The 26,059-nt window shown below is 41.9% G+C and overlaps 3 protein-coding genes and 6 non-coding genes across 10 annotated transcripts; 1 reads left to right on the forward strand and 8 right to left on the reverse strand.

Annotated features, from left to right (window-relative positions):
* Positions 1-16: 16 nt before the first annotated feature.
* LOC120826135 (receptor-transporting protein 3) lies at positions 17-1,772 on the reverse strand. Its single transcript, XM_040188138.2, has 3 exons — positions 1,531-1,772; positions 1,182-1,347; positions 17-694 (listed from the first exon to the last, which is right to left on the reverse strand). The coding sequence occupies exons 1-3, from the start codon at positions 1,691-1,693 to the stop codon at positions 331-333; spliced, it is 693 nt and encodes a 230-aa protein (XP_040044072.2). The 5' UTR covers positions 1,694-1,772; the 3' UTR covers positions 17-330.
* Positions 1,773-5,484: 3,712 nt separating this feature from the next.
* On the forward strand, positions 5,485-17,441 carry fam83hb (family with sequence similarity 83 member Hb). Its single transcript, XM_040188130.2, has 8 exons — positions 5,485-5,815; positions 10,328-10,524; positions 10,620-10,952; positions 11,877-12,041; positions 12,189-12,313; positions 12,432-12,989; positions 13,109-15,395; positions 16,025-17,441. Exons 2-8 carry the CDS (start codon positions 10,402-10,404, stop codon positions 16,043-16,045), a joined length of 3,612 nt encoding a protein of 1,203 aa, XP_040044064.2. The 5' UTR covers positions 5,485-5,815; positions 10,328-10,401; the 3' UTR covers positions 16,046-17,441.
* Positions 17,442-17,484: 43 nt separating this feature from the next.
* Positions 17,485-25,613, reverse strand: LOC120826138 (synaptonemal complex central element protein 1). 2 transcript variants are annotated; one of them, XM_040188141.2, is made up of 9 exons: positions 25,373-25,613; positions 24,544-24,606; positions 20,740-20,814; positions 20,570-20,617; positions 20,408-20,450; positions 18,331-18,420; positions 18,188-18,251; positions 17,992-18,058; positions 17,485-17,857 (listed from the first exon to the last, which is right to left on the reverse strand). In XM_040188141.2, the coding sequence occupies exons 1-9, from the start codon at positions 25,386-25,388 to the stop codon at positions 17,784-17,786; spliced, it is 540 nt and encodes a 179-aa protein (XP_040044075.2). In that variant the 5' UTR covers positions 25,389-25,613; the 3' UTR covers positions 17,485-17,783. The 2 variants fall into 2 exon arrangements, with proteins under 2 accessions (XP_040044075.2, XP_040044076.2); XM_040188142.2 differs by lacking the exon at positions 25,373-25,613 and having other exon boundaries at positions 24,544-24,770.
* Positions 20,974-21,106, reverse strand: LOC120827132 (U8 small nucleolar RNA). The gene has a single exon (XR_005713358.2). It is a non-coding gene; the product is annotated as a U8 small nucleolar RNA (small nucleolar RNA).
* Positions 21,431-21,563, reverse strand: LOC120827133 (U8 small nucleolar RNA). The gene has a single exon (XR_005713359.2). It is a non-coding gene; the product is annotated as a U8 small nucleolar RNA (small nucleolar RNA).
* On the reverse strand, positions 22,076-22,208 carry LOC120827108 (U8 small nucleolar RNA). The gene has a single exon (XR_005713336.1). It is a non-coding gene; the product is annotated as a U8 small nucleolar RNA (small nucleolar RNA).
* Positions 22,524-22,656, reverse strand: LOC120827120 (U8 small nucleolar RNA). The gene has a single exon (XR_005713347.1). It is a non-coding gene; the product is annotated as a U8 small nucleolar RNA (small nucleolar RNA).
* Positions 23,022-23,153, reverse strand: LOC144383613 (U8 small nucleolar RNA). The gene has a single exon (XR_013451041.1). It is a non-coding gene; the product is annotated as a U8 small nucleolar RNA (small nucleolar RNA).
* LOC120827131 (U8 small nucleolar RNA) lies at positions 23,464-23,596 on the reverse strand. Its single transcript, XR_005713357.1, has one exon. It is a non-coding gene; the product is annotated as a U8 small nucleolar RNA (small nucleolar RNA).
* Positions 25,614-26,059: the final 446 nt, after the last annotated feature.

The raw sequence follows: 26,059 nt of genomic DNA on the forward strand, positions 1-26,059 counted from the left end.
AAAGAACATTGTTCAATTCAATTCAATTCATTTTATTTTGTATAGCCCGAAAACACAAATTACAAATTTCCTTCAGAGGGCTTTACACTCTGTACACATACGACATCCTCTGTCCCGAAACACATCGGCACAGGAAAAACTCCCCAAAAGAGACATAAATGACAACATAAACAACAACAAAAAAATACACACAAAAATTGGCCCACTTTAAAATACCAAAACACATTCAAACCAAAAACGAACACCCCAGCCCATCTGCGCAGCCCCTGCCAGCCTTTTACTGTCACCCCTCTGCCTCCCTTTCTCTTTCACTCAGACAACCACACTCTTCTAATTGTCGTCGTCGTCCTCCTCCTCCTCGTCCTGACAGCAGATGCCATCTCTGCAGGCCTGACACAAGGCCTTCTCATGCGGTTTGGTTTTCACCTCGCTGTCTCCTGAATCGCCAACATGATCTTCGCCGGTGTCCTCTCCGTAGCAGTTCTTCCGAATTTTGGCAAACAGTCTGAGTAAGGCGTTTTCCACGTGTTCCTCGGAAAAACCAGGGAGTTCAAACTGATCGTGTTGGCAACTGCGGCAGATCTGTCCAAAAGGCCTCATGGTCACCGACCCCCTCGTCCCTCGCAGTATGTAGCGGAACAACAGCGTCACCCGTGCTGAGGACCAGGTCTTGCGGCAAGATGAACACTGGAAACTGTGGCCAGTGAGAAAACAAAATATACTAGTCAGAGCTTTTTCGGGTTAGTATGATTCTACCTCAGCGCCGTTATCAGAATCTGATTCAGATTCGGAAGGAATTTGTCTTTTTTGTGATAAACAGAAACTTTGAAAACTTGGCTGATAAACTAAACTAAATAAAAAAGGTCTTCCCATAACTTTGTTGGTTTAACCATATCATGCATTCTTTTCAGGCAGCATAATTAGTAGGCCTACTACTCAGACAAAGAAGCACACAACAAGAAAATCTTGTCCGCTTGCCTCCAGCTTCTACATAAAAATGCAGAATCTGTCATCCGATTACAGAAAGCACAACAAGTCCGCCTGCTCCACATTCAGCCAATTTACAACAGAAACTCTCAACAGTTTTCACAGCTAGTTTTATGTTCCTTAACCAGAATGTCCATGAGTTTAAAGTTATACATCTCGATTATTTGAGAATATGTAATACAAATAGTACATACTTTCCGTGTACACACTCGATGAAGATCTTCCAGCCTTTCTTTCTCTCATTGTTTGTGAGATCATTTGTGAGTTGGTAGCCAAAGTTGAGGTTCCACCGGTCTTCATACTCCAGCTCATCGGCCAGCAAATTCTGAAAGGTCTCCATCCACAAGGAAGGAACCCAGTCTGCAAGGAAAGTCAAACAAAAGCCACGGTGTCACATTACGGGAAACAAGCCCTCAGAAGGTAAAAGGAAATTAAAGGGGAACAAAGGGCTCAGGCTAGGTCAAATTCATCAAAACAAATATTGCTAATTAGCAAATCACACAGAACATTAACGTATTAAACACAAAATAGATGATATGTTACCTGTTGGTCTGCTCATTCTGTTCGGTGATGAGATGCTCTTGCAGTGCGATGAAACGATGGTCGACTTGCGAATGTCGCTGCGTAGACTGTCTCCGTATTTATCAACAGCAGCAGCATCTGATATCAGGAAAACGAAACTTACGGGCACAGTTTCGATTTCCATCTCGTCGCTCAGCTCAGGGCCACTTTGCGTGGTGCAGAAACACGTGATAGGGGATTTTTATGTCAGCGTGCTCAACCCTGTGAATTAGTGTTTACACACGCATTGCATCATGTATGAAACCCCATTACCCCATTTGCCCCTTTACCCAAGATGAATGTTGGATCAAATCGGATTTAGAGCTCATTATGTTCTGTGTTGTTTTTCTATTCCGGGTGGTTTCACATTATCTGAACAATTTATCCAAACAACGATTTCTAATTGTCCTCATCACATTTTCAGATTTCCTCATGCTTATACCACGAGGAGATCGGCGTGTCCGTCCATGAGTTGTATCATTTGCTGTAATAGTTGGATTTACATTAACGTTGTTAGTCCGGTTCTGCTCGGCTCAGCAGGGGGCAGCATCGGGCAGCTGGCTGGTTCCACACGCGCCACAAACCGAGGTGGACTCTAATTGCAGTGCAGCAGAGGTCGGAAGCAGTGGAAACAAGTCTTTTAAGAACTCAAGGGATTCCCCACAAACCTCTGGCTGGGTCCCAGAAGTGGGCGAGTTACATTCGTTTTCCATTGAATTTACAGTGATTGAATATGCTTTCACAGACGAGTCGTGTCAGGGAAAAATATTGATATGAATCTGTGACATTAATAGATGTATTTAATTAATACCTAAAACTGCACCTAAACATGTTATGCTGTCTTAACTTTAGCCTGTTCTGTCTGCAGACTAATTTACGCTTCTATCAGTCCCGTCTGCCTGTTGATCTTTTGCTCCTTCTTTAAAGATACGTCTTTGCATTTTTGGAAATTGGAAGCCTTGTTATTGGTGCAAACACTTATCAAAGTCCCTTTGAAAGACGGTGAATCAGTTCTTTACCTCTTTCTGCAACTCTGAAGGTTCTTTCCACACCTAAACCTATTTCAGTACATAATAAATTGCTTTCTTGATGTATCAACTTTATGTAAATACCGAGACTACTCCTTCATGTCCCTGAGCACAGTCGTCCTGTCAGGTGAAGTTAAAAATAAAGTTGGAAAACCTGCATTGTGTCAGAGCGTGGTGCAAATTATTTTATTTTTTATCTCACAAAGAATGATATTTGTTCACGTGCTCATGAAATATTTGTTGCCTCTCAAGTTTGTTGTTCTTTAGGAGTGGTCGAGGCAGCGTGATGGAGTCCAGCTGGTTTGATGAAGCTCCTCCGTGTTTACTCTCGTCTTTGTCTCCTGTCTGCTAAGTTATGTTTCCTCAATAATGATTGCCGTCATTTCAGTGGATGTAATCGCACCAGATTGACAACATATGTCGCAAGTGTGTAGTGATGCTGTCAGACCACACACACACCCACACACATACTTACTGCAATGAAAACCGTGTGCACAGTGCGGGACTTTCTTTGTACCTGAGCAGTTCATGGTTCCCGGTGATGCCCCGCCCGGTAGTAAAAACTGATGAGGTATCGACTTCAGGTCAAAGAACGAACACACACACACACACACATCTGACAGGATAAAATAATTTAAATCTAATTTATCAGTAATTGGGTGTTATCTGCTGTAACGTCTTACTGCGAAAGTACTTTGATTTTCTAGTAACACTCACACACATGCATGCATGCACGCACACACACACGCACACACCTCACACCCTGTTTTACTCTCTTGAGAAGTGTTCATTTGCAGGTTCTGCACATGATGCAGACTGAAGAAACTAAATTTAAAATATAATTATATGGATGGTGGTAATGGTAAGTAAGTGTTGTCTCATTAGCATGACATATCAACTACACACAACACCGCCAACACCGCCGCACACGCATACATACAAAGCCAGCCGTACACTGTACAGCGCTGGAGGGGACGTGTGTTCCCCTTTCCTCCCGGCACTGTGGTGTAAAGATGACCTCAGAGCCCCGGGCTCCAGGGAGTCACCTTATACTCAGGTGTGACATTACAGCGTGAAAAAAGCATGCTGGGAAAGCTCGGGGCCTCGGAGACGCAGGCTCCGGGGGGACAAGACAAGAGCAGACTCACAGACTGACCTCTTTGTATTAACCTGCCGGAGAAAATTCCAGTTGATCCAAGTAAATGGGATTAAATCCGCTCTGAGACAACGGCTATACATTAGACTGTAGAATTGCACCAAAATCGGACACAAAACCACAATGCGCGGTCTGAGAATGAAGTGAGATAATAGTAAAGACCTGGTAACGGGTGGTGTTGAGTGACTCCCGATCCACTGGGCTACTCCGCTTTCCGCAGAACTGTTGTGCTTTTGTCTCCCATCTCTCATCTCGCTGTGACAACAAAGTTACAGTCTACATCTATCATGATAAACCAAGTTTATTAGAAAGATACACTAAAACTCTTTTGGCTTGCGGGGGTTTCTGGCTTGTGTTTGTGCCCCGTGTATATTTAAATGGTCAACATTGGACTCTGAACAGCCACAATAAATCTTGTTGGAATTCAAATCGCCCTCTGCAAGCCAGGTTGAGATACATGCCAGGATTTAGATGCTGTCTGGATTCTGCCCGTACCTGTACACCTGTACACCTGGCCGCCAGGTGAGTCATAGAGGGAGGAGGGTGATAGAGAGATAGAGAGAGAGGAAGGGGGGGGAGGAAAATGTTGGGTGTGGTAAGATGCCTTAAGCACATTCCGTAGAACGGGCGCACCCATCGTTTCAGCGCCAGGATACCTGCTCATGGGTGTTATCAGGGCGTGGTCATGTGATCAGACTACTCCGCTGCCACTGGTCACACATTAATGGAGGTGGAACGTCTACTTGTAATAACCTCTCACTTGTATGCAAAGACCCAACTCTCATTTAATATCACTGTCAAGCTGAGAGTTGCACATTTGCATTCATTTGGAACATGGGAAACATGTCAAATACGGCTCCTTTGAGTGAGTAACAGCTCGCGAGCACATTGGCGCGTTCAAACAGGAGCCACACCTTCCAGCAGGACTGAACACACAACAATATTCATGAGTGCGTTTCTATCAGAGGGCAGTGAAACAAGGCGCGTTCTGTCTCGCAGACACGTTTTAGGACAAAGGACGACTCACACAAAGTGTGCACACGCAAGCACACGGTGGCATGGACTTTTACCTGTAATGTGCCTTTTGCTAATGTCATGGTTCCTGGTGTATTTGAGAGCAAGTGAGTGACACACAGATATAATCTTACATAAAATAAGTTAAAAGTAAATAATTAGTAGTTACTAGTCGATATTGCACAATCAATAAATGGTGTAATTAATTTGGTCATGCCAAAAAATGTATCATCGACATATTAACCTTTTTCATTGACCTGAAAACAATTGGCCAAATCCATTATATACTACAGATGATACATAGACACTGTGTCTGTTTATACCTGCACTGTGGCTTAACGGCCTTTATAATGCTGTGCTTTCCATGTTAAAGAAGGACAAACTGAGTACTGAAGTCTGCAGAAGAATTCATAGAAAGGGAACCTGCAGGACTGATTCAATGTGACAAAGACAATATAAGGTGGCAAAACAAAACAGAACAAATGCAGAACTTTGTAAAGAAGTCAGTAAGAGTAAGTGCAAAAGAGGGAATTTGAAAGTAAGACAGTTGAAACAAAGTCCTAAAGAAAAATCAGGCTTTGGATCAACTTCTACTTCACAAAGGCGAATAAAGCCCAAATCTGCAGCAGCGACATAAAGGCCCACGCTTTTTTCTTTTTGAAGTGCCTGTGTGCAGTCCGCTTCCAATGGTCTTTCTGTTTCTAGCGATCAACGGTTTTTTGTGTGTGTGTGTTTTGTTGGGAGGAGTCACACGGGAGGAAGAGCCGGGAGCCGCGTCTCCTTCCTCATTCAGACCCGCTGATCGGTTCCCCGTGAGGCCGAGGCTCCGGAGGATTACGCCCCGCAGCGTGAAGCGAGCAGCCCGGTCCCCGGGAGTCCGGTCCCCCCCCCCCCACACCCGCCCGAGGCCTTCCGTGGTCCCCCGCTTGTCCTGGCTGGTTGGGCAGCGGAGGTTGTGCACGTCGAGGGTTTTTTTTTTTGTTAGTTTTTTTTGGGGAGGAGTTGTTGGCCAATGTGAGGAATACCGAGCGAGAAGCGAGGAGACGGAGCGCTGCTGCGAAGTTAGGAGGTACGGACCGGACTGCAGATGGGGGGGAGCAAAGGGACAATATGTACAGAGAGGCTATTATATTGCAATGTGTCCGGTTTGTGAATCCTATTATGTTCTCTTATACCATATCCGTGCTATTCGTACAATATTCCATTGTAGCTTTTTCTTGCTCTATGTAGGGACAGATCCTATTCTATTATGCTCTAACTGTATGCTAGTTTTAAATCTATTGTACTGTGTCCCATCCTGGTGGGATATGTCCTGTGTGCCAGTCTATTATATATACATATATCAGTGAATCAGACAGGTGATCAGTGGCTCTTCCCACCGGCAGCCTGAGGTTCACAGAGGACCCGTCATTGCAAAACCTGAACAGTATTGTTATTATATAGCCTGAGCAGACAGAAGGCCCCAACTTGTCTGACACTGACTAACTGCTGCCCTTTGAACTGTATTGCACGGCCTAGAGGAGACAAATACAATACATATTGAAAAGGCAGAGACACTTTTACAAGCATGTTCAATGCATTGGTTGCATAACGCCATGCATGGATTGCAGGTCGTCATGAGGCTAACTTGACATCCCTCTAATTCAGAGGTATGGATGAGATAATAGAAGGTTCTCGCCTTTGTATTGAGCAAGCAAGACACCCTTCACACGTCTTCATGTCGTAGGCCTCAATCTATAGGCTCATATTATATATGTTTTACAGCTTTGTTCCAAACACGCATCTATTGATGCACGCACCGTGACTCACTGCATAGGAATAGTCCAACATGTGTTTATAATTTTGGGGTAAAGGTTTCTAGTGCCTGTCCTGTTTTTGTGGCAAGTCTCTGGACGTGTGATTCTTATTATAGATTTCATATTGTCACACTAGCAGTATGACCAAGGCTACATCCCATTCATGGCTGTGTTTGCATTGTAAAGGTTACAAGGGGCCATTGTCTGTCGTTGTAAAACATGTATGAGCAATAGTGCGCTTCCTGGGGAGATGAGATGCAAAGTAGAAGCATTTCTAAGCTTTTGTTGTTGGATTTCTACACCCAAGAGCGCCGCGCACATTAATGGAGGTGGAACAGACGCGGAGAACTGCAGTGGACCTGTTTTTCTAGCAGAGCTGCTCTGTAAGATACAGCCAGTATAAGGGAGGATATCTGCTGCCATTCATCCTTAGATGCAGTATACATTCAACTGACCTTGTGCTGTCTTTTGTGTGACTTTCCACAGTCATTTCAACAAGTGTGATGATACGCAGAAAGACAAGTGGTGCTCTGTGTTTGCATTCAGCTTGAGGTTTGTGTGCGTTAACCTGAAGTGGCACTGAAAGGTTCTGACAGGGGCACCAGGAGATTAGTGGCTCTTCCCTTCAAACTTGTTTTATGGTATTCAACTCTTACCCCATTTAAACCAAATGGCTGAAAGTAATGAACCAACCGAGGAGCCACGCCGGATCAATCATGGCGTTTGTTTAGTGAGGAGTGTTCATACGCATGCGTACGTGCAGTGTGAGAGAAAAGTGAGAAAAAAACAGAAAACACTTTTGGGAGCCCTGAGGCTCGTTTCTTATATTCACATGTTGAGGCAGATAACCTTTTCCCCTCCCCTCAGCTCCTCGCTTGATATTTATCTCCCTCTTCTGATGGTCGGAATGCGGCGAATGAGCCGTTTACACAGTTGGTGAGCAAACATTGGATACATGAGAAAATGGGGTTTCATCAGCTTCGAAGTGCTGCAGCGGGTTGCCGCCCGCCCGCCCTGTGGTGGTTTATGTTTTAAACTGGATTTGTCTGCGGTGCATTTAGGGCAGGTTTGTCCTTGTGGAGCAAACAGAAAGCTTTGACGAAGGGAAGAACAGAGAGAAAGGAAAGAGGGAGAAAGATCCCTATCATCGTGTCGCTGTCCTCGGTTTGGTGCTCTCTGTAGTTATAACAACAAGGCAGACGTGGTTTGAATATCCCACCGGTCAGCCAGGCAAGGTGGAGAAAGTCCTCCATGCTTCTTACATTGTGTTATTCTTCTGTTGCTTCGTTAGAGGTCACCAGGGCGAGTGAGAAGGTCACAGGCTCCCTTTAGTGCCACTTTGCTCTGTAGTCACATACTTATGTCACATTAACCTCAGGGTGGATTTTCACCGGTTCACTATTTTAATCATCAGCCAGTTTTTTTCTGCTTTGATCAGTTTTTTACAAGTGGCTATATTTTGCGTTTAGTGGTAATCTTCCTCATCATTTTCCACAGTAAAAGAAAAGATACAAATAACAATAATTGAAAGTTTCTAGTTATTCTTGCAGCGGAAAGGGAATGCAGTAAGTTCAACGTTTTAATGATTTGAAAAGCACTGTCATTGTTTGGCGGTTGTTGTGTTGCCGCACAGGGCTGCCAGCTTTTCTGAGATTTGAATATGACGAGGGGAACAGCCAGGTGCACACCTCTCAGCTCATTGCTGTTATCACAAGCCCTCAGGTATGTTCTCTACTGCTGCCTCGGCATAATTCATAATTAAAAACATCAGGCAACACTCCTTGAAACAATGAACAGAACAAGTAAAAGGAGTTGAGATTCGTCCACATTGGAAACTGGGCAGGCGTAAAAAACGTTCAATGAAAGCGGTGCGTGAGTCAAGCTGCCCGCTATGGAACTTTTAAATGGGAACAGCCCACCGCAGAGGGCCAACGTCCACGGCTCCAACTGCGTCAGGAGATGTCTGGACGTCAGCCATTTTGCCAGCAGATGAATCATCAGAGAGCAGCATGTTGCAAGTTATCCCCAGGCTAGAAAAGGCCGAGCTGCCCAGTGACTCACCAGGCCTCTGAGTAGGCCAGCTTCTCTTACTGGTTAGGACTTGGGGCCTTTTGCCGCCATCACCGATCTCTGAAGTGTGCAAACAAGTTGACAGAAAACACGTAGCGCACTTCAACAGCAGGTTCAACCTAACAAAACATCGACACCCACTCACTGAGGCCACAAGCCTCACACACCCTTATTGATCATGCACCTGCTGTCAACATGCACAGTCCCTAAGATTGTGCATCTCCGTGGTGATGTATCAACAGTCAGAAACACTTCCTGTATTGACCACGTGTTCAGGAGGGACAAATGCAGAGTGCTTAGATTTAATGTCTACGTGTTTAACCGTACTTGAACATACTAGTTCCCGTGTGAAGCCCTCGGGGTGAAGTGAGTCCTGGTTGGCTCGGCTGATGGTGCTTCTGTCAGTACCGGGTACACCGTCGGCCTTAAGGATTGGAGTCATTTACTTTTGATTACTGAAAAGAATAAACAGGATCGTTTTTGATGATCAACTAAAAATTATTTAAACAAATACACATTAATTTAATCTGCAGATGAATTGATAATAAAAACAATTGCAGTCATAATTATTATTATACCGTTTTTATTATTTCTAAGTTTTGTTGTCTTTACCTTCAATCCATCTTGTTTTTCAAACTGAGCGTATTGTATTTTTTGGACTGTAAGAGGGAGATGAATAGATTCCTCCGCACACAAATAATGTGAAGAATATCGAACTGGGCTGTTAAAATCGGTGGATCTATAAAGTAATTCTTAAACTTCTCCGTCTTCTCTTTCTCAACAAAACATTTGCACTTTCACAATTTTGTAATTGAAAATTTTCCCAGCACTACCTTAAATTTGGTCAGTCATGGAATAACAAATAGCGTCGTCATCCTCTCACATGTCAATTCGGTTGCTGCGACTGAATTTTTCAGCATGAGTTCCGAGTAGCGACATGATGTGTGACTCACCGGCATGAGGATTCACTGAGCCGAGAGATGAGAGAACCTGTCCATACACCTCCAAATGCCTTTCTTCCTCCTCCCTCTCACTTACTTGAGTGTCCTATTCTCATACTCCCATTGTGAGTTACATGACTTGTTGTTATGTAGTTTTCTCACAAGGCAGATTGAGTTTGAGTGAACAATCAGTTCTCTGTATAATATCAATGGCAACCATAAACATGAATCATCGAAACATAAGGTCCAAACCCACTTATAATTGAGTTGTTGATTTCTCTCTTCAACTACATTAAATTGCCTCGTGAATTAAGAAAGGTGCCGTTTGGCTGGAAAAAAAAAGAGAAAAACGTTAAAAACTTTCACCGTCTGCTGGAATATAACTATGTTGTATTGTGTGCCGCCAAAGGTGTGTTAATGGGAAAAGTGTACTTGTTAAACTCCCCGTGCAAGCTCCTGCTTCTGCAACAATAGACTCTGTCTGTCTTCTTGTGTATCCTTACACTACGCGTTCTTTCTCTCAACGGCCAGTGGAATATTTGGTTGGATTACGAGTATTGTATAAGACAGACGCAGGAGTGCTGTGTTGTTTGGTTGCAACTACATAAGAATTGTGACTTCACCCCTGAATATAGTTTTGTGTACCTGTCTTTGAGTTTATTAAAACACCTGTAATGATCAAATTTGTTTGTGTTAATAGCATTGTGCATCTCTTTTAATTTACCAACATAACTATCCACCACTGACGTTTTCTTTTCTGACTCTTCCGCACAGGTACACGTTCCTCGCGAGGAGGTACATCTCCTCGCCCGAGCCCTGACCTTTGACCCCTTACTCCTTCTCCAACCATGGCACACCGATCTCAGAGTTCATCGGTCGGTGATAACCCCCTCGACCCAAACTACCTGTGCCCTCATTACCGTGAGGAGTACCGCCTAGCTGTTGATGCTCTGATAGAAAATGACATACAGGTAAAACGCCAGTTATGAAATTGTACTTCAAACCAATAAATATTTAAAAAGACGCATTGGTTTAATGAATTTTGGTGTGTCTCCTGTTACACCAGGGTTACTTTGAGTTCCTCCAGAAAGAAGACTTGGTCAGTTTTCTGTCCCAGACAGAAATTGAATTTATCAAGTCAACAATCCATACGCCCAGCCAGACATCCGGTGTCCCAGAGCTGACGTACCACGAGGCAGGTCAGGATGTCGATGGCTCCTCCGACACATACTGGCCCATGCAGTCCGACATGGACGCCCCGGGGCTGGACCTGGGCTGGCCGCTGCCACAGCAAAGCTTCATGGGGCCCACGGAGGTCACTGCTCTGGTCAACCCTCCCGACCCAGACATGCCAAGCATCAAGATGCAGGCCAGGAGACTCATCAAGAATGCACGCCAAGTAAGAAAAAAGGGAGGGTGAACTGTAGTTAAACTGGCATGTCCTGTTTGCTTTCAGCTGTCATTACTGACAAAAGCAGCATCTGATTCTGAGATCAAAGTCTCTCACGGTCATTAACACACACTTATTCAGTGTACGACAACAAATCTGTCCATGTATGCTTTGGTCCACGAAGCACATACCATACTTTTCATGGGTAGTCTAAAAGTGGAAAGGTGGGAAACACCTCTGTCATTATTTAACACACCATTTGTTACTAACAAGTATCCTCTTGCTCTGTCTTATCAGTATGTACAGTTCAAATCAAACTGTATCTCCTGAATAAAAAAAGGGCTGGCAGTGACTAGTGTATGTGTAGGTATTGCTATACCTATATCATTCTTAGTTTAATCTGACTTTTTATCTGCCAATGTCAACTTCAAAAACACTCCCTTTCAGAAACAATTTTACCTCATTGGCCTTTGGCTTGATTTAAACTATAATTCACATATTTCACATATACACATATAATTCCCCTTTTGGTGTGGTGGGCAGTGTGGTTATTCTGCCTCCATTTGTCTTTTTGTTCAGGGAAAACATCTCTTTAACATCTGTGACACAATTTACAAGTGTGACTCTCCATAAAAGTGTTTTAACATGCACATGAAAGAAAAGACATCTTGTCTTTCTACACCTTGTTTAAAGTGTAACTTTAGCAAAGATTAATGTGTATTTAATTGCTGATACACTGAGTGCAGTGACATTCCCATGTAGACTCATTTCTTAGTTTGAGAATCAGTTGTAATTGTACATGTGCCCTGAAATAGGCTTAGTGTATTTTGTTACCCAATGAGGTTGAGTGAGGAACGAGGGAGAGATGTCCTCATTGAGTACTTCATTGAATGATGTAACACGTTTTCTTGTGTACTTGCTCTTCTGCTTCAGGTTATTGCTGTGGTGATGGACACGTTCACAGATGTTGACATTTTTGCGGATCTTCTGGAAGCAGCTGCCCGCCACATTCCAGTTTACATTCTGCTGGATGAGCAGGAAGCCCATCACTTTGTTTCTATGGTCGTCAACTGCAAAGTCAACTTGGACATGCATCCTGTGAGTTTGCCTTCACTTTTCCTCTAAATATCAGGCCTTCAGTTTGGCTATCCATTGGCATTGATTGTGTTTCTTAGTTGTTTATAACACGTGATTTCTACCAAGGTTTGCATCGGTTATTGACATGATTGGAATTCGTTTTGACAGATGGTGCGGGTGAGAACTGTAGCAGGAATAACCTATTATTCCTGCACCGGGAAATCATTTAAGGGGCAGGTGAAGGATCGTTTCCTACTTGCTGACTGCAAAGCTGTACTCAGTGGCAACTACAGGTGAGCCATTCAATTGTATTCATTATCTCTTAATATAATTCTCAAGACTCCCTAGCCATTCACACTCAAAATGTAATGACTTTATTTGCCTGCACTTTTCTTTCTTATTTTCTTACAGTTTCATGTGGTCCTTTGAGAAGATCCACCGCTGCATCGCCCACCTCTTCCTTGGAGAGCTGGTCAGCTCCTTTGATGAAGAGTTTCGCATTCTCTTTGCTCAGTCAGAGCCTCTAGTCATTGACCCATTCAACAGAGCACTTACCCCATCTGACTCCAGCAGCACCAGCAGTTACTTGGGCAGCCAGTACGGTCTGAAGAGGACCCAGTCTTTGCGTAACCACGTAGGTTACCGCAGGCAGCCTGAGCTTCCAGCTGCCTACCCCTATGCAGACCCCGATCGTAACCCCGCGCTTCCTTTCCAAAGGGCCGATCCATTTCGTCACACCATTGAACCTGGTCCAGGAATTACAATCGGAAAATATTCCCAGCAACAGTTTCGTCTTCAGCAGTCATACATGGAGCAGGGGAAGTCCTTGGTTTCCAGACAAATGGAGATGAGTAACACCGCCTACAACAGGCACAGCTATGCAGAGGGGACCCAGGAAAACTACTCATCTTCGAGGCAGTATATGAGGCAAAGAGTCATGAATAATCTGGATGAGACCCATTTTCAAAGGTAGCTTAACCTTAAATAGCTTTGACTGTTTGGAATTTGAATTATCCAGAACTATCACAAGTACACATCACAATATATGTATAATCAAATCATTATAAACCAGTATATTTTCCTTACAGGGAGCAGACCCAAAGTAGCCATTACTACAATGAAGGGCCCGGGCCGGGATCTGGCCAAGGACACCATGACAGACTTCGAGGTCGTCCTTCACCACTCCCCATTGACCAGTATTCAAATTCAAGCTATCGCTCAGATAGAGAGCCACCACAAGGAAACTATGGCTTCTTGTCCTCTGAGGACTTGAGAGGATCTGAGGGACACCTGGCACCTCCATTGGCTAGGAGGTATGGAGGCGATTCTTCCAGTAAAAGGGGAACCATTGGTCAGGCATATGCCTGCCTGAGTTCACCCACGCAGCCCCATCCGCCGGAGAAGAAACCTACCAAACCATCAGATCAAGAGCATGATGAAGATGACGGTGCTAGGCAAGGCATGAGGAGTTGGAGAATCCAATCTTATCTAAGCGCTTATGAGGACACTGGAGAGGAAGGTCTGACTCAACCTTTGGGGCCTGATGCGTTTGAAGATCTTCCACCCTCTCAGCAGCAAACTGCCACTGAACATTTGGCTCTTCGCTTTGGAACAAGGGAGCCACCAGATGTTCCCCCAAAACCCAGACCAGATACCATTAGGCCGCGGTATGGAAAGCCCAACTTACCCGAGGGCAACAACAAAGACTATGGCCCAACCAAAATAGTTAGTGACTATAAATCATTTGCACTGGACAAAAAAGCCAAGGAGGCTGAGAGGGAACAGGAGAGAGAAACAGAAAGGGTTGCAGGAAGGGAGGTGGGTGTAGAGGTAAAGGTGAAGGATAAACCAGATCTCCTGTCCAAACACGATTCATTCCGTACACGTGTTAACCCACTCCTTCAGCGTAGCTCTCGCCTGCGTTCCTCGCTCATATTCTCATCTTCCAAAGCAGAGATGCACAGTGGTAGCCTCGGCCTAAAAGCAGCAACAGAGGAAGACGAAGTGCTGGACACAGTGCGCACTTCCTCGATTGTGGCCCAGATCCTGGAGAAGAGACGGCAATTGCCTCGTGAGCCCTTCGAGTGGAGAAAGAAGGCAGAAGAAAAGGAGAAGGAGAAAGAGAAAGAAAGGGCAAAAGAGAAGGATGAAGAAAGGGAGAGGCAGAAAGAAAAAGAGGAAAGAGAGCGACGGCAAGAGGAACAGGAGATTCAATTGAAGATTGAAGCAAAAGAAGAACCTCAGAAAACGAACGAAGAGGGAAAGAAGATGAATATAAATGACCCAGCCAATAGACTGCAGTATTTCAAAGACCTGAATGAAAAAAGAAAAGCCTCAAAAATGGAGGTCGAGTCCTCGCTTAAAGCCACAGAGCCTGCTGAAAAAAAGCCAGACCTTTCCGATAAACCTCCCCTAAAAACTACGATCCCAGCTGCCTCTGTTAGCTCAGCAGAGCCTGAACCGAAGAAGATGGACATCTCTGCAAAACTGATGGAGCTCACTCGCAGATCTTCAATTAGTTCCTCTAAACCACCCATAATCGGCAAGCCGAGCCACCTGCGACCTTCGGAGACAACTCAACCACCTAAAGAGGAAAGTGCACCTGAGGTTCCAAAGAAGGACATGTTCAAGTCTCTAAAGCCCCTCCCTTCACCTAAGCTATTTAGGAGGGATCCGTTAAAGATCAAACCCTTTAATCCTCGTCGTTCCTGCGGTGAAGAGATTTTGACCACAGACGCGACGGATGCAGAAAAGAGTGAACTGAAAAAGAGCCGCTCTCATAGTTCTTCAACTTCGACACATGACGAATCCAGGGAAGGACTGCACAATGTAATGGGATCTAGCACATCCATCAATACGCTTGGTGAAGGGAAGGGTGAGGGGAAGACACTGGACTTCTTAAAGAAGCAAACTCAGAGGCTAAAGGGATTCCTGGGGCCCAAGGACAAAGAAAAGAAATCTTCCGGGGACGACAGGAGCATAAGCACCGTCAGAGAGGCCACTGACGATTCCAGCAAAAAGCCAAGTTCATCAGCAACGGACCAAACTTCAGCCAATCACAAGACATTGACTGGCGCGTCGGGCCCATCTCGATACCAGGGCCAGAGCAGCTCCGTCCTCTACAGCAGCAACCTGCGAGATGACACCAAAGTCATTCTGGAGCAGATCTCAGCCAACAGCCAGAAGAACCGACTGGAGCGAGAAGAGCCGGGAGGGGACCGGGATGGTGACGGCGGGGAGAAGGGGCTGGAGGGACAAAACTCCATCAGAAAGAGTCGTTTCTTGAATCCACACGCCAACGTCCAGGAGCGGGAGGGGTTACTGAAGAGGATGGAGAGTATGAGGAAGGAGAAGAAGGTCTACAGCCGCTTTGAGGTAGTGTATCACTGAACAGGATGTTCGCAGTGTGGTTGGGAAAGAGAACGCTAGGTTTAAAGAACTAGTGCAATTACGACGCGTATTATTTAAATCAAAAAGCTCAAATATAAATCCTGAATTGTTGAGTTAATCAGGTACAGCAGGATACAGTACACTTGTATGAATAGGATAACTTTCTGAGCTATAAACATTATTAGATATGTTTGCACAACATTTCTGAATTCCTTATTATGGTTTGAAAGTGGAAATACGTCATTCAAATGTGAATACATTGTGTTAATAGGTTTCCATATTTAAGATTGCCTACATAATTTAAAAAATAATAGTGTTATTTGTGTAATTGAACTAGTGTTTATTCCAAAATAATTACAAATTAATGTTGACAGTGTTTGTTTTCACTTTTGAAAATAAATATTGGTGAACAATATCATTTTCATTGATTTTTTTAGAAGTCTAGTACAACTTTATGGTTGTTATATTTTAAATAACATTTTTTTCATATTTAGTGGTAGACTGCTTAAATATACCCTCATAATGGTGACAGTAGAAAGAAGGAGGGAAAGGCCTCTAATGTGGGGGCTCATACACTGTTTCATTAAACTTTATCCCTGTTGTTCTGTCAACAGATGGGGAATAACTTGGGATAACGAAAGGTGGAGGGCCACCTTTTTAAATGGAGACTTTCTGTGCCAGATGATCAAAAAGACCCATTGCCCGTATGTGCCAACACCACAACCGAAGATCCTCTGCGGCTCGACTTTGCTGCCTCACATGGATTTTAACAAGAAGCAATAAAACTTGAAAGACAATAGATGAAAATGCTAAAAACAACCCAAAGTCATTGGGTCTGGAATGTGCCTGCGTGCCAAGATCTGGTATGACTTTGACCGTATATGGTGACTGAGACTGCACGCCGGCTAATGTTCTACTAAATGGAAATAAAGGTAGGGCGATTCACCCCAAACTCAACTTGTATGAACGTGGCTGAGGGAGTTAGAGACACTGAAAGCAAGACTGTACGCAACCCACCTGCGGGAAAGAAAATTGATCCATGTCTTTGAAAAAACAACTTACAACGCCATTGTTGTGCAATGCTGGTAATTGTTTGAAAGTGAATGTGGATTCACTGTGTGCCAGAGGGGACACTTATTAACCTAGAATGGATATCAAAGATAAGAAGATTAAGAGTTATAAAATCAGACCAAGAATTGATAAAGGTTGAGAATTTAAAGGCAAATATATGAGATCATAGTTAATGAAAGAAACGGTAGAAGAAAATCAGAAATGTATAATTGTGATGTTAAAGCAGAGGGTCGCATGCCTTTGTGTCGTGCATGGGGGTTGTGAACCTACTTCTCAGGGTGGAAGATGTCAAAAAACATTCAGAGAGGGACATACAGTCCCTAGTGGTGGGCGGAGTGGGGTTCTAAATAAAAGTGTGCTAGTTTTGTGTAAGTAAAGACAGATTGGACTAAAGAATGTGCCCCAGTTTGGTTTCTTTGACTTCTCACTTTTAAATTAGTCATGACCTGTAAAGGGAGGAAGAAGCACCGCCTGCTGCCTTACGTAAGTCCCTTAGCTCCTGAGTCCTACGCCCTACACACAGCTGATAACACCGTTGTTGCTCGGTAAATACCAGTGCAACAGAGCTTCAATCACACAACCGTTTCCAGGCTGTTCGAGAGGGATTCAAACCGTTCAATGTGTTTTCGACAGTACGTAAGGGACGATCACCATGTTGACACTTCAGGGGTTACACTGTTTTCTATACGAGATTATAATGTACATATTTATTTCAAAAGGGGCTTGTTAATAATCTACATAGCAAAAGGATGTGGACAATCGTCATTGTACGTTCAAAGTGCCTTGGGTTTATTTTAATTGATGTGTAAGTATGGGGTCTGTAAAAAACAATTGGCATTATGTGGGGGGAAATTCATTGCACAAGGTCAATGTGTTGTTGTTTTATGAGACCTCGGATAGTATTAAATTGTATTTGAAACTCTGCAAAAATGTCTTTCATTAAATATCTTTAAACATTAAGTTGAATCTGGCTGTGTGTACATTTATACAGTATGCAAGTATATTGTATTGAATGGTTGTACTATTTCCTTTTATTTAACAAATACACAACATGTAACTAAGATGAACACAGGAACATATGCGTACAGGTCGGTACTGCTGCAATTGAACACAATCTACCACAAAATGGAAAATATTGCAGATTTCTCCAATGCCTCACAGAACCGGGTTCAGCGGGATGCTGCATCCTCTGAACTGATGCAACCCCAAAGCCAAAATTTGGGAGGATTCAGGTTCTGAGATTAAAGCGAACTGTGGAGGAAATGTAGGAGTAGGATTCTACGAAATACCCAAACAATACTCTCACTCTGATATCTGTTTCTCCATCTCGACGAGCTCCTCGTTGAGACGGTGCAGCTGGGCCAACTTCATCTGTTCTGTTGGAATTACAGAAGAAGACCGATGGAGAGGGGTTGGGTAAAGAAAAAGAAACACTACATACTTTCATGTTCATGAATCGATGTTTTATTGCTTGCAGAAGAATGGGCGTAAATCACTCGAGGCTACTCACCAGCTAACAGCAGCTGACTTTTTGTATTCTCAGCACTGGCTATTTCCTCTGGGAGCCTTTCTGGGGTCTATAAGTAACAATTTGTATGTTATGAGTCAATAGCAGAATCCACATTGTGTGCCATGATTCTGTTTTAGAGGTGTTGGTAAAAAATAAAGATGCCCATGTTATTTTTATACAAAGCTAACAAACTTACATAGAGAGAGTGCAGATTCTTGTGCTGCTCTATCAGTTGGAAAAGTTGGTTTTCAAACTTCATACTGCAAAAACAAAGCCGGCGTTATAAAAAAATGTCATTAACATTTACAAGGAAATTTGATCTGCATTTCTAATAAGTACCGCTGCTTTCGGTGTTTAAGCGTCAATTCCTGGATTTCACATCGGTACTTATCCAGCTGTTCCTCGATTTTCTTGTTCTGCTTCAAATACCTGCAGAAAACACATGAAAGCATCACTAACCACCATACAAATGTAAACACTTCCACCGGAACCTTCCTTTCACCTAAACTTGTGTGCAAAGTAGAGCTGGGCCCCGTTCCTCGTACGTGGTTCAACAAATGTCCTATTAGCCAGTTCAAGTCAACCCGATGGTTGATGTCAGGCTATCCGGGTTTCTCAAAGGCTCAGTCTCATTAATTCGAAACAGACGTCAGTCATCAGGATAATTGGGGGTCCTACCTCAAAAGGGGGGAGTATCGATCACCTTAACCATGATTCGCTAACAGGACAACGGCAAATAAAGTCAAAGGAAGAGTCTCTTTTTCCCTCCACTGACAAGCAGGAGGTGATCATGAATGCATATGATAGTTCAATACCATAATATGTATATTTGAATCTTTCCCATCGTAGGAATTGAACATACTGTACATCTTTTACCTTATTTATTCTGTAGACATGACAGCCATTGCAGTGTGTCCATCCTGGGAGAGGGATCCCACTCTGCTGCTGTTCTCTCTTAGGGTTTTTCTTTTTGGGGTGAGTTATTCCTGTGCCGATGTGAGCTTTTCTGGCTAGGAGATGTTGCATGTGTACAGACTGTAAAGCCCTCTGGGGAAATTTTGCAATTTTGGGCAATAGAAAATAAACTGAATTGAATTGAATAATGATGGCAAAATATAACTGGGCCACCGCTGCTAAGGTCAGACAAGAAGCATCGCAAAATATTGTTTTGCAACAAGTTTTAATTCCATTTCCTTTTGAGATTTTAGGCTGCTTTAAAAACATCTGGCCAGGGACAGCAGATGGGAATTAGCCTCTCGGGCTAACTGGCTCACTTACATTACAACTTGTAGTTTGGTGTGGTTAATGGAAGGCATCATTGAATGAGATCTTGCTAGCGAAAATAATTATCTCTTGCAGAACAAGTAGATAAAAACAAGCCCAAAGAGTATCTCATTTATACAAAGTAATAGTTATGAGGATATATGTACTGTAAGTGCTTATGTATCATATATACGGGTATATACATGTATGTGTAGATGACCATATAGAACTAGGAGTTTGACATGTGTGCAAGTCTGTGTATGGGCAGATCAGCATGTATGTATTATTCATAATCAGAAATCCAAACGTTTTATGCAGTGAAACATGGAACATCTTTACGAACAGCCTTTCCAGATGTTCTCTGCATCGCTGACACTTGTCAAAACATCAAACAACTGTACGGTCTGTGGTACAGTCGATGCTCGGCTGCAGCATGCGTTGTTCACTGAGTACGGCTCGAGGTCTTGTACATAAATGATTCCTTGTCGGCATCGATAGCGCTCGTACAGGAAGTCATTGTGATGTGATAACGGATCTCTGCGATCTCAAAGAACTATTTCCCTATAAAATAATAATAGTAAATCCAGCTGATGTCGCTTCTTCATCAACGAGGAAGAGAACAGAAAAGCCGGGTCTATGTAATCTGATCTATGTAATCTTATCCTGAAAATTATCCGGCTAACTCAGATAGCCACGTACGTGAAACGGGGTTCCCTTGTGCGAGGTCAATATAGGCAAGAGAACAAATCATTAAAAATCTTTATATCTAGAGTGGAATCACAAACATTTCTTGTTTGTGTTACCTGAGTAAACGTGGAGTCTAATTTTAAAATAAAAAAGTTTCAAAATTACTTACTGATATATAAATAGAAAATTGAGCAAGAAATGAAAAATGTGTTTATATGCAGTACCAATGGAAGGACTTCAATCCAACATGTCACAGTAAATCTAAAATACAGGAAAGATATGACTTTGGACCACAAGGTAAAAATGTTGAGGATTCTGACACGTTGCTGCCATCTAGTGTTATACATGTCGAACAAACAAATGAGGTCTCACAAAACGAAGAACATAAAACTATTTAATTTATTTCGAGCGAACTCATTTGGAGAAATATTTATCATATTTATTATCTGGTTAGTATGGAACTCACCTGTCAACGTCCTCACACTGAAACTGCAGCTTCCTGCACAACTCTGGAAACAAACACCACGGCTCGTCGATCATTCATTTTTGTTTATGTCTTAACAGCAGATCAAATACTGATGAACTTTGCGTGGCATCGAAAATCAATTATACATTTATTTTTCAGTACCTTCCTTTTCTTTAAGGATTCCTTCCAGTTTGTAAGCTTCAGTTTGTACTGTCAAAACAACAGTGCAGAGTTAGAATTTACAACAGTAAACATTTATGAATATACAAATGTCTTTAAGAGTGCTATATGTGATTAAAAAAATAACATATATAACTGATTAAGTATCTTACAAGTTGTCAGCTCGTTCTGCAAAATGTCCTTGACAGACATCATCTTTTCTATTCCTTCTTCCAGGGCTTTTTTACCTGAAACAGAAAAGTGTGATTTAAAGTATTGAACATATTTTGAAGCAATGATCATAATGTACATCACTCTGATGTCACAGTGTTATTCCTTGTGCTATTTTATCCATTTACAGGATAATGCATTTTAGTAGCATTCCAAACTTAGCCTTAACATAGAAGATCAGAATGGATCTAATAGGGTGTTGCTTTCCCTATAAGATGGAGATTTTAATCATATCTCATGATTCCCCATTCATCATGATCTGATACTCCTTGGTAGGGAGTAACAGGTAAGGATGTACCTCACTGAAGATAACACGTAGATAGTGAAAGAACCTCTATGATCAGTAGGTACAGCAGTCTTACTCGCGGGTGTGTCTAATGGTTGTATTCAGCTGAATACTTTTTACTTGTAGTTTCATCTTCTGACCTTTGATCTGAACCCATAACGAGAGTGGTTGTAACTATGAGCATTATTTCAGTTCAATTGAAAATCAGGGCTATGCGAACTAACATAGTGGCGTCATTTGTCAAACGCATGGAGGAAAACCTGCCTTTAACTCAATACAAAAGAGAGCCATTATATTTAGACAAGTTGTGGAGATAATGTCTATATTCCTTTTATTTAACATTCTAAATCAGAATGGATCTAGTAGGGTGTTGCTTTCCCTAAAAGACGGAGATATTAATCGTATCTCATGATTCCCCATTCATCATGATCTGATACTCCTTGGTAGGGAGTAACAGGTAAGGATGTACCTCACTGAAGATGGCATATAGTTAGCGTAAGAACCACTATGATCAGTATAAGCAGCGGTCTCACTCGCGGTTTGATGTTCTAAAGGTTGTGTTCAACTTTTTATATGTAGTTTACCATCTTTTCTTCAAATGCAGCCCCTTAATCCTAACCTTTTAATATTATTGTTCAATAAGATAATATCTCGGTTTAATCTAAAAGAAGATGTGTGTTAATTGGCTCTCACTCTATAATATGACAGAACAAACTTTACCGCTATTCTAAATGTAGATATATTCCCTGTAACACAGGATACCTTATTAGTGAATTCAATGTAATAATTAACTTGAGAGAATCAGAATAGATCTAATAGGGTATTGCTTATCCCTATAAGAAGGGTATTAGTCAAATGTCATAGCGATACTGTCACTCAACAATGATAATGTACATCACTCTGATGTCATAGTGTTGTTCCTCATGCCATTTCATCCATTTAGAGGATAGAAAATTAATGGGAGCATTCCAAACTTAGCCTTAACATAGAAGATCAGAATGGATCTAATAGGGTGTTGCTTTCCCTAAAAGACGGAGATATTAATCATATCTCATGGTTCCCCATTCATCATGATCTGATACTCCTTGGTAGGGAGTAACAGGTAAGGATGTACCTCACTGAAGATAACACGTAGACAGTGACAGAACCTCTATGATCAGTAGGTACAGCAGTCTTACTCGCGGGTGTGTCTAATGGTTGTATTCAGCTGAATACTTTTTACTTGTAGTTTAATCTTCTGACCTTTGATCTGAACCCATAACGAGAGTGGTTGTAACTATGAGCAATTATTTCAGTTCAATTGAAAATCAGGGCTATGTGAACTAACATAGTGGCGTCATTTATCAAACACATGCAGGAAAACCTCAATATAGAAGAGAGCCATTACATTAAGATGAGTTGTGGAGCTAACGTCTATATTCCTTTTACTTAACATTGTAAATCAGAATGGATCTAGTAGGGTGTTGCTTTCCCTAAAAGACAGAGATATTAATCATATCTCATGATTCCCCATTCATCATGCTCTGATACTCCTTGGTAGGGAGTAACAGGTAAGGATGTACCTCACTGAAGATAGCGCCGTAGACAGTGACCGAACCTCTATGATCAGTAGGTACAGCGGTCTTACTCACGGTTTAATGTTCGAATGGTTGTGTTCAGCTTAATACTTTTTGCATGTAGTTCACAGTCTGTTTAAACTCAGACCTTCGATCTGAACCCATTACGATTATTGTTATCTACTTCCTTATTTCAGGTCAATCAAAAATAAGTGGTGTGCCAATTAGCATTTAGACATCATTAGTTAAGAGATTGCAGAAAACCTGAACATCACTGATATAAGATTGAAACAACCAAACTACTACTTCACATTGCAGTAAATCTTCGTTTAAGGTAAATTCCTTAGTACTACCTATTGCAATTTACTATTTGACATAACAAATCAGAATGGTTCTAATAGGCTGTTGCATTCCCTATAAGATGGAGATTTTAATCATATCTCATGATTCCCCATTCATCATGATCTGATACTCCTTAGTAGGGAGAACAGGTAAGGATGTACCTCACTGAAGATAACACGTAGATAGTGACAGAACCTCTATGATCAGTAGATACAGCACTCTTACTGCGGGTGTGCCTGATGGTTGTATTCAGCTGAATACTTTTTACTTGTAGTTTAACCTTCTGACCTTTGATCAGAACCCATAACGAGAGTGGTTGTAACTGTGAGCAATTATTTCAGTTCAATTAATAATTAGGGCTACGTGAACTAACATAATGACATCATTTATCATAAACCTGCCATAAGCTCAATACAAAAGAGCCATTACATTAAGATGAGTTGCGGAGCTAATGCCGATATTCATTTTATTTAACATTGTAAATCAGAATGGATCTAGTAGGGTGTTGCTTTCCCTAAAAGACGGAGATATTAATCATATCTCATGATTCCCCATTCATCATGCTCTGATACTCCTTGGTAGGGAGTAACAGGTAAGGATGTACCTCACTGAAGATGGCGTGTAACAGGCGTACGAACCGGTATGGTCATTGTGTGCAGTGTTCTCACTCACGGTTTGATGTTCTGAAGGTTGTGTTTAGCTTTCACTTTTTACATGTAGTTTACCGTGTTTTGTTTAAACTTAGACGTTTACTCTCACCACATTACGATTATGGTTCTGTAGGCTCTTATTTCAGTTAAATCGAACGGGAGTCGCGTGTTAATTAGCATACAGAAGGCACAAGCAGCTCTCTGATTGGTGCACGTTTACGAAGCTTTCCATCAATTCCAGACCCTTGTGTTGAATAACTCTTTATAGTGAATAATGCGTTTACCTCGATAAGAGAAGCTACATGCAACCCACTGCTCGTTTAACACTTTATGATAGTGTAATTCAAGAAAAAGTCCACACGATTTACGACCGGATGCGGAAGTAGAACTACACAAAGACGAACAACATGTCAAGATGTCGATCCACGTACCGTTTTCGTGATTACAATTTTAAATGTACGCAGCAAATGTAATGGATTACAGGACATAAAATTAATAATATGACATGAAACATTACTTAGACGTATATTTATTAAGACCATAAGTGCCGATATGAAAACATTTCAAAACGAAGACGGAAGGACGCGGCAGTGACTTCGCTTGATTTCACGTTGTACCTTTCGCGTGACTGAAATGTGTTACTCTACGTTACAAATAAAGTACCAATTCAATCTAAATGTCCCATGCAGAAAGATTTACATTTAAGAAGGAAGTGTATAATTTGTAACTAACGTAAAACAAAACTCATTTTCTCCGAAAGATGTCGCTATTGGGTCAGAACAGACCTAAACAGTTAACGTTACCCTCCTTGTCAACTAACAACTACTTAATGTTAACCTTTATGTGAAGTAATTTATGGCATACACTGTGCACATAACGTGTATTATAAAACCCTGTCAGTCAAACACTAACCTTGTTGCAGCCTTCTTAATTTGCCCATCAAGTGTTCAACTTTGCACTCCGGCGTTTCTCCACCTGATAGCACGACATACAAACACACCATATCAACCTTGATTTGGGATTATCAAGAATAATTTGTTGAGTGCTTTGTAAAACTGTACATTCTTTCAGGAGTTTAACATTAATGTCTTCAATGTCGAGTCCTGTTCAATAAAAGAAATGTTAATATAAAATTAGTGGAAAGTTATTGTCCCCGATAATGTGTTACCACCGTGAGCTAATGACAGCTAACTTAGCTAACGGTGTCACTCCATGTAAAGTAATTTAAATATGCATCACCAGGCGTCCACGGTCAGCTAAAGTTACAGGATTGCAAATAAACTGTTGGCCGGAATAAAGTGAACTTGCAAGTTTACTCTTTGCAGCTTCATATTATTCATTAACGTTAGCTGTCAGCAGATTTTTTTTAGCTAACGTTAACCATTAACATTAACTGGATTAGTGGTATTGCAAACTTTATTTCCTTTTACAACATTAATGGCTTAAACAATATTGCAATAACACACACTTAACTGTTATATTTGAAAGATTAGTCAGCTGTGGAGGATGATACTGACCAGTAAGTCCCTGTCTTACAACTCTGCATTAGTCATTACAATTGCACATTGGGTTTTATTAACAATTAAAGTCAACGTTAGCTAACGGTTAGCTCTTTCTCACGTTTGCCAGCCACAACTGGATAACCAATCCACCACATAACAACCTGCCTAACGTCATGTTGATGATTTGTTATAGTTATACATAAGTCACTATAGTATAACTTAAATTTATGCCGTCCAACCTTCCTGTTCGCTCATATTTACTCAGCCAACGAAGTCTTCTGCTTAAATATCAAGATGGCAGAAGTCTCCTATATGACTTTCCAAGTCCGGGACGAAGGGAGCGGGACGTGTGCAAAAGGAGGAAGGCGACGTTTGGCGCCAAACGTGCGTGCGCTTAGAAGTGGGCTCGTGCGCAGGCTGCCGGTATCCATCGCTTCGGTCAACTATAATGGAAATGGTTGAAATGTAAAGTTGTATGGACTTGCTGTCCCCAGTGGCTAGAAGAACAATGACTGCCTGCCTACAAATGTTTTATAAGCAAGGAATAATTAATTATTTCCCATTTCATCCTTCATGGTAAATATATAATAAAGATATAATTCTGTTTGTATTTTACATTTGCAAATTTAAAAAAACTTGATATTGAACTCCTGCCATCTGATTTTTGGTCAAACACAAACAAAATGTTTGGAGCATTCTAGAATTGACAAAAATAAAGTCTCAGCTCTTTGGCTGTAACACATGCAATGGCAAAATAATAACATAACGTGTCTCTTTGGGATTTGTACGGCAGCTTACTTTATGATCAGCTAAATCAATTGTTAATATTGGCTATGTTGATTTAATAGGCTATATCTAAAATCAAGAACACAACCAGTTTACTTTTATCAGAAAAAAAAAAATCTTCACCAGAGTGGATCAGGTAA

Source organism: Gasterosteus aculeatus, chromosome 10 (genome assembly GCF_964276395.1).
Source record: "Gasterosteus aculeatus chromosome 10, fGasAcu3.hap1.1, whole genome shotgun sequence".
Lineage (NCBI taxonomy): Eukaryota > Metazoa > Chordata > Actinopteri > Perciformes > Gasterosteidae > Gasterosteus > Gasterosteus aculeatus.

Coding starts and splice junctions, on each gene's coding strand:
- LOC120826135 (XM_040188138.2), bottom strand. CDS start 1,693: ATGGAAATCGAAACTGTGCCCGTAAGTTTCGTTTTCCTGATATCAGAT. Junction 1,348..1,530: donor CAGAATGAGCAGACCAACAG/GTAACATATCAT, acceptor CTTTCCTTGCAG/ACTGGGTTCCTTCCTTGTGG. Junction 695..1,181: donor ATCGAGTGTGTACACGGAAA/GTATGTACTATT, acceptor CACTGGCCACAG/TTTCCAGTGTTCATCTTGCC.
- fam83hb (XM_040188130.2), top strand. CDS start 10,402: ATGGCACACCGATCTCAGAGTTCATCGGTCGGTGATAACCCCCTCGAC. Junction 10,953..11,876: donor TCATCAAGAATGCACGCCAA/GTAAGAAAAAAG, acceptor CTTCTGCTTCAG/GTTATTGCTGTGGTGATGGA. Junction 12,990..13,108: donor GATGAGACCCATTTTCAAAG/GTAGCTTAACCT, acceptor TTTTCCTTACAG/GGAGCAGACCCAAAGTAGCC.
- LOC120826138 (XM_040188142.2), bottom strand. CDS start 24,634: ATGGTGTGTTTGTATGTCGTGCTATCAGGTGGAGAAACGCCGGAGTGC. Junction 20,815..24,543: donor ATTAAGAAGGCTGCAACAAG/GTTAGTGTTTGA, acceptor TTTCTGTTTCAG/GTAAAAAAGCCCTGGAAGAA. Junction 20,618..20,739: donor GCAGAACGAGCTGACAACTT/GTAAGATACTTA, acceptor TTGTTTTGACAG/TACAAACTGAAGCTTACAAA.